At 39.0% G+C, this 15,216-nt stretch overlaps 1 protein-coding gene across 1 annotated transcript; it reads left to right on the forward strand.

The window, feature by feature from the left end:
- Positions 1-4,786: 4,786 nt before the first annotated feature.
- On the forward strand, positions 4,787-15,082 carry tmx4 (thioredoxin-related transmembrane protein 4). The gene is made up of 8 exons (XM_066680165.1): positions 4,787-5,036; positions 6,179-6,294; positions 9,166-9,211; positions 9,740-9,868; positions 10,783-10,828; positions 11,049-11,150; positions 11,601-11,664; positions 12,845-15,082. The coding sequence occupies exons 1-8, from the start codon at positions 4,840-4,842 to the stop codon at positions 13,087-13,089; spliced, it is 945 nt and encodes a 314-aa protein (XP_066536262.1). The 5' UTR covers positions 4,787-4,839; the 3' UTR covers positions 13,090-15,082.
- Positions 15,083-15,216: the final 134 nt, after the last annotated feature.

Below are 15,216 nucleotides of genomic sequence, written 5' to 3' on the forward strand. Positions count from 1 at the left end.
GTGTTTAGAATAGGTAATACGTGTACAGTTGATCTGTGTTTTGTCTCTGCTTAATTTCAGTCCAAAAACAAATGAAAAATATTTCAAATGGCCTCTCTCTCATATATATGAACACATACAATGTGTAAACCAGATATCTTCCCATTTGTATGGGAAATTAGTATTAGGGACAACCTATCAATTTTGCATTCATTTACCAGTGGTTTTCAACACAGATAATGAAAATAAAAGGCAGATAAATATATACAAGGAGAAAACCATCAATGTATGGGTAATAATTAACTGCTTTGAAATCTTTAAGAAGAATATATCAGTTTTCTTTCCTTTTCCATAAGCAGCAATGAGCTGTCCAGTGAGTGACTGATACTGACACACTGACATGTATAAAATGCAAACAGAATCCTTAGTATCAGTTCAGTGTTTTCATCTAAAGGTCTTATCACATGAGTCAACAGTTAAAGAAGCAGATGTACTGTGATTTTAAACGTGTGTAGACCAAAACAAAATAAATAAATATCCAGAAAGTAGTAATAAAAGAAACATAAAGATCTAGTTAATAGCAACAGCAAGAAGACATGATTTTATTGTAGCCAGTGCATAAATAAATGTATAAATCTGAAAGAATACATAAGCACCATGTGTGACCGTGTGATGAAAAGCCATTCTTCAGGTATCTAGGCAATAAGGATAGGCATTTTTTCCAAAATTGATAATCAATATTGCACACCATTTACTGAACTCTAATGGGCCAGTTAGCCAGACTGTTAACTTAGGTAGCTAGGTTTCTGTTCTTTGTTTAACAGACTAGAAAATCTGTCAAGTGCTAAGATCTACGCTGCCCTCTGGTGGACTATAGTGTATTTGTTTTTTTGTTTTTGTTTTTAGTTCAGACATTCATCCATTCATTCATTCATTCATTCATCCATTATCTGTAAGTGCTTATCCAGTTCAGGGTCGAGGTGGTTCCAGAGCCTACCAGGAATCATTGGGCGCAAGGCATAAATACACCCAGGAGGGGGCACCAGTCCTTCACAGGGCAACACACACATTCACTCACACCTGCAGACATTTTTGAGTTGCCAATCCACCTACCAACATATGTTTTTGGACTATGGAAGGAAACCGGAGCACCCGGAGGAAACCCACGCAGACACGGGGAGAACACACCAAACTCCTCACAGACATTCACCCAGAGGAAACCCACACAGACACAGGGAGAACACACCACAATCCTCACAGACAGTCACCCAGAGGAAACCCACACTGACACAGGGAGAACACACCACACTCCTCACAGTCACCTGGAGGAAACACACGCAGACACAGGAAGAACACACCACACTCCTCACAGACAGTCACCCGGAGGAAACCCACGCAGACACGGGGAGAACACACTACACTCCTCACATACAGTCACCCTGAGGAAACCCACGCAGACACAGGGAGAACACACCACACTCCTCACAGACAGTCACCCGGAGGAACCCCACACAGACACAGAGAGAACACACCACACTCCTCACAGACAGTCACACGGAGGAAACCCACGCAGACACAGGGAGAACACACCACACTCCTCACAGACAGTCACCCGGAGGAACCCCACACAGATACAGAGAGAACACACCACACTCCTCACAGACAGTCACACGGAGGAAACCCACGCAGACACAGGGAGAACACACCACACTCCTCACAGACAGTCACCCGGAGGAAACCCACGCAGACACAGAGAGAACACACCACACTCCTCACAGACAGTCACACGGAGGAAACCCACGCAGACACAGGGAGAACACACCACACTCCTCACAGACAGTCACCCGGAGGAACCCCACACAGATACAGAGAGAACACACCACACTCCTCACAGACAGTCACCCGGAGGAAACCCACACAGGCACAGCAAGAACACACCACACTCCTCACAGACAGTCATCCAGAGGAAACCCACGCAGACACAGGGAGAACACACCACACTCCTCACAGACAGTCACCCGGAGGAACCCCACACAGATACAGAGAGAACACACCACACTCCTCACAGACAGTCACCCGGAGGAAACCCACACAGGCACAGCAAGAACACACCACACTCCTTACAGACAGTCATCCAGAGGAAACCCACGCAGACACAGGGAGAACACACCACACTCCTCACAGATCGTCACCCGGCACTGGGCTCAAGTTTGAAGTGACAGAGCTGAATGAACAGTGGATATAAACAAATTTACAGTGGATGTACATAAGTGCAGTACATAGTGGTTCTGAGTAAAATAGCTAATATTCACTGAGCTGGTCAAGATTATGGCTCAGCACACAATAATATAGGGGCACAGCAATGAATGGTTGTATCGTGTGATCATTGCTGGTACAAACAACTTCCTGTTCCATTCCTTGCTACAGCGGAGCTGAAAGAATTTAGTAGTATAGTTAGTAAAGGCGCTTCACTGTTTGACCAGGAACTGTGAGGTATTGTTCAGAATAGCTGTTAGTTTGTTAGTTGTTAGTGTTCTCCTTTCCATTAACACCTCATATCCCCCAGAGAGCAACCCATGACTGAGCCAGCCTTCTTGATCCATTTGATGAGCTTTTTGCATCTCTGGTTTTGTTGCTACCTCCCTAGCATAGACCTGCAAAAAAGGCAGCACTCAAAATATCCTTTAAGGACACGTGCTTCCTTAGGAAGTACAGTCTGCTCATCACTTTTCTGTACATGTTGTTAGTACTCGCCTTCCAGTCTAGCCTGTGGTCAAAATATTAAAAAGGTGTGTACTAGCTCAAAGTCCTGACCCATGAAGTTAATAAAAAAATGTGCAATTACTGGCCATTGTACTATGTACAACAAAATGTGTATTTCACTTTTAATCTCTCCATAGCAACGAACACACAGACACACACACACTAGTGCACTAGGGGTGCTTGGAGTGGTGTTCATCCATCCCCGGCACCTGGGGAGCAATTTGGCATTGTTCAAGGGCACCTCAGCCATGGTTTGAGGCAGAAGGACAGTGCTGTTCCTTCATTCCCACTGCCCCCAACTTTGTGTCAGATGGTTCCTCACATACCACACAAACAATTTGTTCACCAGGTCCCTCTCCTACTCTCCTTTCTGACCATGCTAGATGCACCTGAAAACAATACAGTCAACAGAAAGTTGGCAAAGGTCTGAGGTGCATAATGCACAGACAGAAAGGGGGGAAAAAGCACATGTCATTTTGATGTTCCAGTGCTGCTTAGGTAGTCATAGGTTTTCAGCCACACAGGTTGTCTGTGACCCAGTTGATTAGGGACTGGGTGCAAACCCCATCCCCCCCTCCTCAACCCCATCACACAGCACAATGCTACTCAATCTGGACATGTCTTAGCTGACTTAACAGGTTTAGACATTTAGTGTTCTCCTCTAAGTGCACTGAACTGTTCAGTGATGCTGTGATAGTGGCATATCTGAAGAACAAAGCATGTGCTACACCCTTCCAGTTTGGTAGCATTGTGTAAAATTGGTTAAAAAAAAAATTAATAGTAAGGTAAATATCTGTACTGCATATTTTGACTGATAAATTATTTTTTTTAAATCATACAAATGAATTTGATTACTATCAATTCATCAATTGTACAGTGTGATTTTATTGCTTTTGGCTGCTTGCTTCTGTCCTCTGCATTTACAAATATGACACTGATGTCACAACGTCCTATTTTATTGAAATGTTCAACTTTCAATGGTGTTCACGTGGCACTTCTCTATAGGACAACATGTAAGAAATGCATACACAACCCACCAACCACATGATGTAAAAGAAAACATGAGTCATCAGACCAGACAACCTCCCATTATCAATGGTGCAGTTCTGAGGCGCATGTGCGTTTCCTCTCTCTCTCTCTCTCTCTCTCTCTCTCTCTCTCTCTCTCTCTCTGCATAGAGAAGCAAAATCTTTTTTAAAGCCGATTGCATTTTCAGTGACTTCACTGTAATTTTTGAAATACATAAGTAAGTATAATTACAATAACGCATGCACATGAATTTATTTTCTGTAAAATATCAATCAATTCTGTTCAAATCAATCCAGTCAATCCAGCTAAAGCAAATCTGGGATCACTGGGCAAAAGAGAAGAACACACCCTAGGCATGGCACCAGTCCATCCCAGCAATGGACACACTTGATCAGCCAATACACCTACCAGCATGTGTTTACAGACACATCACATACTGCCACCCAAGGCAAGGATTGAACCAACAACCCCAGGACCCTTGAGGTGTGACACTACCTGTTTCCCCACAATCACACCATTATTTTATTGTTTGTTTATTTAACGTAATAATATTTAACCATCACAATAATTAATTTACTGTGTGTAAATACACAGTAATAATTTACTGCCATTTAGCTGCTTTATTTTTGTATTTCTACTCATGTTTTAATGTTCTATTATTATTTAAATTGTTTATAGGATTTTTAAGTTATGTTTGATTGGATGATTAATTGTTTGGTTGATTTAAAAATGTTTATTCTGAAACAAATATAATTTGTAAGCGATTTTTTGGTGTAGGTCATGTACATCCGCATTGTGAATAAATAGCTTGAATCCAGACAGCTGTCACAGCAACACTATCTTCTAAGAAATTATTTTTCACTTTAAAAACGTTTCAATAAACATTTTATATTTTTGTAAGTGTTCACCGTGCACCGTCTGAAACGTAAAACAGTGTCATAAACGCAGTATCTAAGGTCTATCTGGCGAGGCTGGAGCAGATGTTAAGACCTGCGGGCGCCAATGTTTCAGTTCTACCTTAAAAAAAAAAATAGAGGAAGAGCTGCGTTTCCTGTTCGCTGGCGAATCATGTGTACTGACAATATGGCGGGACAGAAACGTCCAGCAAGGCTGGGGTGCTGGAGAAATGCGTTTTGGCTGAGTGTTGTCTTCATTATTTGGAGCGAATGCGTTTCTAACGTCAGCACTCAGAGCCAGAGTCGCGTGGTGACCGTGGCGGACGCGAACTGGACCCTGGTTTTGGAGGGGGAGTGGATGGTCAAATTGTGAGTAGTGCGTGTGTGTATGTGTCGCCGTGCTTTTGAATAAAGCAACGTCGCAGAGCTGTGACTGGTTTGATGTTTTGTTTCTAGCCCACGTCGAGAGAGAGAGGGAGAGCCAGAGAGATAATGCTGTTTGAGCGTGTAGTTTTTCTTTGTACGTTTTAAGGAGTCACGCCCCATTCCACAGTGTCAATCTGAACATGGAACAAACGGAAGTAATGCAACCTAAAAATACTGCCTTTTCTGTCGCTATCTCTGTTTTAACACTGACGTACTGATCCCTCAGACGTCAAACCCACACTATTCTTGGCAGGCTTGTCTCACTGGCGCTGAAATGCAAAGAATAGCATTATATTGATGTATGTTTAGTTCAGTAATGCTGTGGAGTTGCATAATACAGCTACTTAAAGTAGACAAGACTGGGACTTCAAACTATGCACGTAATAACCATTAGAAATACAATACACTTCCGATTTAATAAAAATTAAGCAATTTTTTGATATGTTTTAAAAAGCCCAGAATCTACAGTACACATTTTTTAGGTTTAGATTTACATTCAAAACAATTCAAGAGTTCCAAATAGCAGTTTTTGGTTTTTTTTTAATAGCAGTAACAACCATCGATAAAAACAATGAAACTATATAGGCTTCCTCCACTTTATGGACTCCTTTTCATGGAAAACATGACAGCTGAGAGACATTTATCTAGTATGCACTGTTTCTGACTTTGTAGTGAAATTTAAATTCAACCTGAAATGAAAGCCTGACCTCATGTCTAAAAACACAGTTCACATCAAAATCATTTGAAGGATAAAATTCCTAAATATAAGTCATCTTCGAATAACATGTAATGGCCCACATCTTAAAACATCTGGTTTTTAGTTGCTTAACTGTGTCATTACTCCTGCAGGCGAGAATAACTGAGATTACCCAGTAATATTATATTCCACCTCCACCTGCCACTGCCCTCACCTGTTATTTAGCAAAAACATATGACTAGCTCAGGGGCCCTCCCTGATATTGTGTTTCTCTTTGAAATACAATGGAAGTACAATGTGTTCATTTTCCCATTCATGTTGACTTGTGTTTTTAAAATTGTATTAAAGCAAAATCATACTTTAATATAGTGTTTTCGTCGTTCCACAGCTATGCCCCGTGGTGCCCGGCATGCCAGCATATACAAGCCGACTGGGAGGCATTAGCCCAGCAGAGTGATACCCTTGGGATATCAGTTGCAAAGGTTGATGTGACACAACAGCCAGGTTGGTCAATGGTTTTCATCTTGTGGAATATTTCAATATTTCATATTTAGATGGAGATAGAGAACACATTTTTATGGAAATCAAACTATTTGGCGTCTACTTTTTATCAAGAGGATGAAGCTCATGTTGGTGCATTACATATATATATATATATATATATATATATATATATATCCTACTTTTATTTTATAATGACATGTTATGGAGGTTTTAAACACCAGCAAACAAAAATGCATCAAGGTCCAAGTTCAGGCTCTGTATGGTGTATTGTATAAGTTATTATGATCCAGTGTACTGTACTGGGATCTAAGAATTCCTAACACCTTGGATGGTGTTCTCTGGAATATTAGTTTCTGGTATAACTTTTTAAAATAATATTAGTACAGTGTAAGGAGGTGAGGTCCTCTCTACAGAACAAAGCTTCTTTTATACATAGAATAGGCACAACAAGACCCCCAGCTTCACTTAAAACTGCTTCTGTTCAGTAGCATGTTTCCTCGGTTTTTCATGTTTTTGTTTCTCTGTGTAGTGACGTTCAACATTTAATTTGATAAGTGACCCTGGCCTCACTTGTGAGCACAAATAAACTCCACTTGTTAAAATAGAAAGCTCAGGTCAGCTGCTTATTAAACCAATCTTTCAAAAGGACAGCACAACCGTGGTAAAGACTAACTTGGAGGAGGGAGTGTCAAGGGAGAAGGGTAAGGACAAAAGCATTAAAGGCATACTGCAAACACTTTAGCAGTAGCAGCTTTAGAAGAGTGAAATGCCATATTTAAGCCTTTACAGCCATCGGGTTTCTTTATTAAAGCTACTGTGGGTATACCGTGGAACCTCTACTAACGAACTTTCCAAGATACGACCCGGGCATTTGAATATTTTTGGCCTCCACCAACGAACCATGACTCTAGAAACGAACCAGAGCCTCCGCCTGGAAATGGCCACTGACCCCAACAGGCGAGTCTCCCAGCGCGCCCAGACTTGAGTGAGCGTTTAAGATTAGCATATTGTAGTTTTAGCAATTTAGCATTAGTGTAAATGGCAGACATCGAAATTCGTGCTAAGTTAAGCTGTATCTACGCTTCGTTATTCCACCCACCCCCCACCTCCCGTCATGCAGCCAGTGCCTGTGTTACTCCTCCAGCCAGTCGTCACGTCTTCAAGGTAGCAATATGTAACCACTTAAAACTTTTTTATTTCTTTTTTATTACTGTTACCACTGTATATCTTTTTAATTTGTAGTAATGCTACATGTATTTTTTTACTAATTTGAGAGTTTTGTAAACATATATCAGTGCAAAAAGGGTGACTTTCAGGGTGGACTGGAACGCATTAATTGCTTTTCCATTATTTTAAATGGGGAAAATCGAGAAACAAACTTTTCTATTTACGAACCGGGTCACGGAACGAATCAAATTCGTAGGTAGAGGTTCCACTGTACTGTCAAAATTATTGCTCAGAATGAAGTGCATATTACAGTAACTATCAGCAAGGAATCATAAATGAATAGTTTTTTTTTTGTGAATAATGCACATAAACAAATGTGTCCAAAGTTATCCGGATACATCTTGCATCTGTGGAATGAATCTAGTGTGTAATGCATCGGCAGTGCTGCACAAATTCGGAAACCACAATGCATTTATTCATTTTCCTAACAAAGATGTATTTACAAATTAATGATTTTTCAAAACTAGGGGGAAAGCAGAATGCATTTGTTTTGAACTTTTTTCCTTGTGGCTCACATTCTATGAAGCTTAGCCTTAGAAACCTGTTGAAATTTCCGCTTCTTCCAATCCGAAACACGTTCAGTGATGCTGAAGTCTGGGCTGTACCACGGACAGTCCATTTATTTAGTCAGTTTTCTTAGTGAATGATTCTTAACACCTAAACATCTATTAGACGCTTCTCAGCGCTGCAATGTCATGTGAGTATGTGTCGAGCTGCTACAAGTGGATCAGACACAGCAGTGCTGAAGAAGTTGTTAAAAGTTCCATAAGCTCTGCAATCTCTGAGCTACCCATATCAGCCCAACACACACTCTGCAGTGCAGAGAATGATCCATCACACAGTGTGCACTTGCAGCTTGTGTAATCTCTGTTGATGAACATTGTAAAGCCTATTGGATCTTAAGGTCATGTCCAATACCAAGCACTGAAAAGCCCTCCATCACTGAAACTGAATTCTCTGAAGAGATGAACAGATAGCTTTGGGATGAGTCTGAGTGGTGCTTATGAACCATTATTAATAATCCAAAAACCCATACTTTACTTCGCTAAATTATATTGTGGCTGAACGCAATCAAATCCTCACAGCCCTGTTCCAGCATGTAGCGCAAACCTTTCTCCAAAGAGTGGAGGCTGTTAATACAGAAATTAAAAATAACACTCAATGATTAAATGAACATTTACGTATTGAATTAATCATGCTATTGAGTCATAAAGCAGTTCACACAAGGTTCAATCCATCATACGGTCACTGCATTTTTCATGACACACTTACTCACTGCTGCAAATCACATTTTTGCTGGTAGTTACTTCAGCTTGTGTGGAAAGACTGTGCTCTTCCACACAGCCTGCTGGCTTTTCTGGCTCTGTCTCGTCAGAGCTGTCTCTCCCGGGTGCTTCAATGAGGAGGATCTCTGTGGAGAGCTCAGCTGCAGGGGGAAATGAGCCCCTTGCTCCAGCTCACTGTCAGGACAAAAAATAGAGCTACTTTACTCCTATTGTAGCTCCTCTATTGAAGTGATAGAGAACACCCACACCAGGGAGCCCTGCCTGTGGGTTCCACCTTAGAGCACTGCTCCCTCTATACATTTTCAGTATATTTCTGTATTCTCTCTCTCTCTCTCTCTCTCTCTCTCTCTCTCTGCAGGTCTGAGTGGGCGGTTTCTAGTTACCACACTACCAACAATTTTTCAGTAAGTCCCTTTAGGCATTCTACACATGCATACACTGCAAAAAAAAGAGTAATATATTGAATAGTATGATGTTATTTAATAACATTTTACTGCCTCTAAACACTAATAAGCTTAGATGACACCTATCTAAGCAATCAATGACAACTGACATAAAAATACATTAACAAACGTGAAGCCTATTCCAGTGTTTTGTCAGTTTCATTCTAGAACATGTTGATAACTGCTGCTTTGACCAATAGAAGTGTTACCAGTTATTCTGTCTGTTTTTACTATTTTTTTTCCTTGTGTTAAGTCTTTAAGCTAATCATTGTTTGCTAGTTTTAGTCATGCTATTTCATGTTGCCCAAGTGATTACAACTATTACAAAGCTGCAATAAAAACGTATTAAATAATCAGTTGATACAAAACAGAGAGCACAGGATCAGAAACATATGGCTCATTCTCATTTTCTTTCAGCCTGCTAGCATTTCTGTTATGATTATACCTTACAAAAAAGTTCTGCTGCTTCTCATCTTCTTTCTACTGCAGCGCTAAAGATGGAAGTTTCCGAAGATACATGTCATCACGGACCATTGAGGATATCCAAGAATACGTTGTTCAAAAGAAGTGGGAAGCCGTGGAGCCTCTGCCAGGATGGAAATCACCATCATCTCTTCTGTAAACCACACACTCTTCTCTCCCTGTCTATTTTGTGTTAGATATATCTGGCTCTCCAGCGTGCATGCTAAAAAAGGGCATTTTGAATACAAACAATGTTTTTCTTTACAAAAACAAATAATAATATAATGCAAACAATGGTTATCATTTTATTTTAACTTTCTGATTTCTCAAAATTCTTGCATAATGGGATGAGAGCAACCAGATACATGAAGAGTTTATTATCCCTGAAAGGCACCTCAGAAAGTTATTACTCAAAATGTGTAGATATTTTGCCTGATGTCTGAAATATTGAGGTAAAATAGTTTTCATATACTGTTTTGGCCCCAAAGTTTCATTAATGGACAGAGAAACATGTAGCGAGGTGTAGGCCAAAGTAAAAATCTCCTAAAAATCGTAAAATAGTATTTGGGTTCCTATTACCAACATTGGAAAGAACACTCAGCATAACTGCAATAACTTCAATCATGATATAGCCCATGTTTATAATAGTCTTATTATAAAATCATGCAGCCTTTTAAAATATTAAGTTACTTTTAATAAAATTCCTAACAATAATAATATCATTACAATTTAGGTTAATGCATCTTTCAAGACTGTTTATTTTGCATCCGTTTAACCTCATCTTTGCTCTGTCACATAAATGCAAGTCCTGTACTGTTATTAGAGACTCACATGAGGCAGGACAACTCCAAAAGTGCCTGTTATCTGCATAAGATGCAGCACAAAATAATACATTTTGTTTAATCTCATGATTTCAGACAGACAGATCATTTTAAAAAAATTACTGGGTTGTTTTATTTCATTATTAAATGCATATTATATATATCTCAAGTGTAAGCCTAATTAATGTATCTACTATTGTTATATTGTTATTCCTAGCCCTTATTTGATATAATTTGTTCCTTTTCCAGAATGTCAGGAATGGCTGGCCTCTTCCGACTCTCTGTGTGGATAAGGGTATGATGAAATTATTTTGCTTACTTCTTCACTAAAGGCTGATATGGTTAATTTAATCATTTCCAGCTTCAGAAAATATAGAGACATGTGGAGCTCTTGGTACAGTTAAAGAATATAGAATAGCTCACGTGTTGTAGTGTTGTTAAATTCAAAGAGATATTTGAAAATATTTGAGAGGAAACAAAAATAATAACACTGTATCTCTTCCTTGGGAATTCAGCAAATCCACACTTACTTCACTGACACACTTGGCATTCCCTCCTGGGGCTCTTATGTAATCTTTGCCATCATCACGCTGTTCATGGGCCTCGTCCTCGGTCTGGTAAGTTAAAAACACATCAGATGTGCTGAATAAATTGTCACTCTGTTTGAAATGATAGAGTGGGATGTCCTATCTTTTGTAAATGAAAGGATTTCATGCATAATCTTTTGAGCAACTGCTGAGAGTGCAGCTCTAAAAGTGCTTTTGACTTCTCCTCTGCATTAACGTCAGGGAGACTATACTTGACATCCCATTTTCTAATATACCACTAACCTACTCTATTGAGCAAATGGGGAAAAAAAGACATACCTGATGACTTACACCGTTAGGAATTATGTAATAAAAGATGTTTAGCTACTGTATTACTCTATTATACAACCCATGGTTGTGTAATGGTAGTCGATTCTACTTTTGAGATGGATGTGGGCGACACAGGCACCTCACGTATCATAAAAAGAACTTTTGGAACATGATTTTTTTTTCCCTCTTCCCTCCCGTTATCTCCATCAGATGTTGGTGTTGATTGCTGACTGCATTTGTCCATCCAGACCAAAGCGAAATGAAGATAAACCTGGTAAAGAATCTTGTTTTAAAACAAATACTATTATTATTACTTTAAACTGTAATTTGACTGTTGGGGATTCTACTGAAAATCCTCGTACATTTAGGAGCAGATTCCAATTTATGGAAAATATTTTGAAACGAGGAAAAGCACTAAACCTATAGTTGTCATGGTATTGTGCTCTGGCGGACATTTATTGTTAGGGGCCACACAGTGTATTGTTAAACCCTGAGACATTGGCATTTGCAATAATATGCAAAATTGTCTATACTGGAGTATCATTATTGTGTAATGATACTGTGGATTGGTTTTTCAGGTTTTAGCAATATATTTTTTGGATGGTTTTCTTATAGCAATGTCTCCAATTCCACCATGTCAGATACTGGCCTGTCACACATGATGCAACCAACATTGGAAGGGTGATGACGAGTCTGTGCTTTCTGTAATAAACATGGTGTACATGTCATCTCTTAGGACTCGTCTTGGGAGACATCACCTGGGCTTGAACTGAAGATCTCCCATTGATTAAACAAATTTCAATATTATATTTGATATGTTGATATTTAATATACTGTATTGACAGGTCATAAGAATTATGCACCAGCACTTTATTCTTTATAGTTTTTAAAGATCCCTGTAAAATTCATGCAAATTCAAAAATGACAAAACCCTTTTTATTTAAAATGATATAATACATTGGCCTATTTGGAAAATGTAATTATATTAAATACTGTTCTTTCATCAGCATTGCCCAGCAATAAGCCTTAAGCACTCTGAACAATGACAGTACCTGCTTAAGGATTCTGGGTGGAAACTAGATGAATCTTCATGTAATGTAACAAAAAAATGCTATGCTATGCTAAATGCTAATGCCAGCCTTTAACTGTCACATTATTGATTCATCATTTTATGTTTAGAAATATACAGAAACACAATTTAAATTGTACTTGTTTGACCACACCACATAGCCCTGTTTTTTGCAGCTGACAGATCTTTAGGATTTAAAGCATTGCCTGGTTTAACCTTCATAAATTGGTAAATCAAAAACACAAAAATATACTATAAAGTATGCCCTTTATAAACGATACAGATCCTTTCACTTTGCTTCATAACAATATGGCGATTTGAGCTTTTCTTTGTATCAGAGCATCTACAGACAATAATCCCTCTCTTCTCGTTTCTGCTTCTCTAGTTGTATATGTGAAAGACGACGGCTCAGAGGATGAGATGGATGACACTGTGACAGAAGAGAAGCGCATGTCTGACCTGGACAATGAGAGCGAGAGAGTGTCTGGTGAAGAATCCACCGAAGAGGAGGGAGGTCCAGTCACAGAGGTGTCAGTGGGTAGCAGTGAGCAGCCTCAGCCAGAGGGGGCATCAGAGGGCTCGGTGAGGAAGAGGAAACCTCAGGGGTCTAACAGTCCAGAGGGAACATAGCCGTTTAACACTCACTACAGTTCTGAAATGAAGTTTAAACCAAAATAAGGAAAACCTACATCTATAGGGCAAAGCTGAATGCCATGCTGTAAGTGCAAAATTCTCGTTATCTCTTCTAAGCCCCTCTGTTTAGCCAACCTGCAGTATTGCCTACGTTTCTCCTGCTTCCAGCTTATCCTGGTGTCTATCAGCTCTGCTAATGGAAACTCCAGTGTTGTTTGTGTGTATTAGGAAAATGCTTGAAATCACATTTACAAAACTAATTGCCAAGGATTTATCACCAAGCTGACTTAATGACTTAAAAAAATGATGAAAAAATATTTTTACACAATCACCAAAAAACCTGGTTAAACATTGTATGTTGAATGTTTTGGATGTACATTTTACAAACAAGTAGAACTGTTTACGCCATTGTTCATTACAAAGTTGCCTCCGCTCTAAAGACTACTTTCCTGTAAGTGCATGTTTCATAACATTCCAATGGCACCACAACATCAAGCATGAACACAATGGAAGTGATTTGGGAACAGTCGATGCAGAGACATCAAACCCCAACAAATCTCTGGTGGGACTGGCCAGATGTGTCTTATGGACATAGTTGTGTTGGAGTGCTGTGAGGACAATCATCCTAATGCACATGCTGTTGGTGTGGTTTGATGTGAAGGTCTCAGGATATACGTATTTGTTTTCTAGACTGTTCTTTATCTGCAAAAAAAAAAAAAGAATTTGTTTGTCATTAACATGCAGTTTTAAAATTTATTTTACAGCGTTCCCTGTCCTACTTAGTCATTTTCCTTTAGAGGGAACCAAAGGGCAAATATCACCTGCCTAGTGTTTTATATGATAATTGTGTTTAGTTTTTCAGTTCTTGTACTAAGTGGTGTAAAAGTGTCTAAATTGTCTGTAGTAATCGACTCAAAGGTACAAATGCAGTAAATAAAGATTAGACCAATGAAATGCTGATTCATCATTCTCCAGTACCCGTGTTGTAGCTTCATATTAGCGTTATGCTGCTCAAGATTAAAAAGAGCCAATCAAATGACTCAAGCATATGTAGAGAACATTCACAGTGAACAGTGTAAATAAGTAGAGATCATTTTAGAGGTATGGATGTGATAATGATTTTAGATCGGTGCGAATGGGGAGAGTGCTCTGGAATAATGGAAATTAGTGAAGATTCCTTGAAATGTTTGAAATTGGGAAAGTGGTCTATAACAATGGAACAAAGGGAAAAATCTTGAACTTTAAACAAGGGCAGTGCTGATAAACAGCAAAAATTAGTCAAAATTTTTACTAACAGTAAATGAAGGAGAATGCTTCAGAATATTTTGACTTGTGGAGAACCTTCTAGAGACTCTACAACAGTCGCACAGCTATGGCACAGCTAGCCCATGTTTGAGTTTGCTGGAGAATGTTGAGCCAGTCTGGTCTGGGCTTCAGTGTCTTAGCCTCAGCTAATTGCTTTCTGCAGCTGAATTGCACATAGTAACCATGCAGTATACCATACCATTCAAAAGCACTGGGACAGTGATATTAGGTTTTGATGTATTATATCCAGATTGTTTGCATTAGAGGTGAATGTGGAAAAAATACAGAATGCCACCTCTGATTTTTATTTATTTTTTTTTCCTCAAGATATATGGTTTAATATTTAGGCAAATTAGGTTTAAAGTCATGAAAGTGTAATATATTATAAGTATTATGAAAGCTGATTCTTGCCCACAGTTCTTGCATACAACATCCTGCGTTTTCATGAAGGCTATACGTTTTATTGAAATTGTTTATGCAATTCTGAGTGAAAATATTCCTATCATGCCTGTTTGATATATTTTATACTGTTGACAGACTGTTGAAATTCGGGATGCGTATCTCATCAACAATTGTTGTGTTTTGGTGTCCGTTTTCACATTCATTTACATACAGTTTGAAATTTTGTATTGACGTCATTGCATTGTCATCTGTCTATGAATTAAATAGTTGTCAACACTGTATTTTGCGCACCAAATGACTTTTTGTGCATCACCCTTTGTTTATTTATTTAACCTGAATTCACTGGTCTTGTTCAATGTTTGGGATTAGTCTGTGTCGTTGTCTAGATAAAAACAAATATGGTACATTCATAATAGT

This window comes from Hoplias malabaricus, chromosome 1 (genome assembly GCF_029633855.1).
Source record: "Hoplias malabaricus isolate fHopMal1 chromosome 1, fHopMal1.hap1, whole genome shotgun sequence".
In the NCBI taxonomy this organism is placed as follows: Eukaryota; Metazoa; Chordata; class Actinopteri; order Characiformes; family Erythrinidae; genus Hoplias; species Hoplias malabaricus.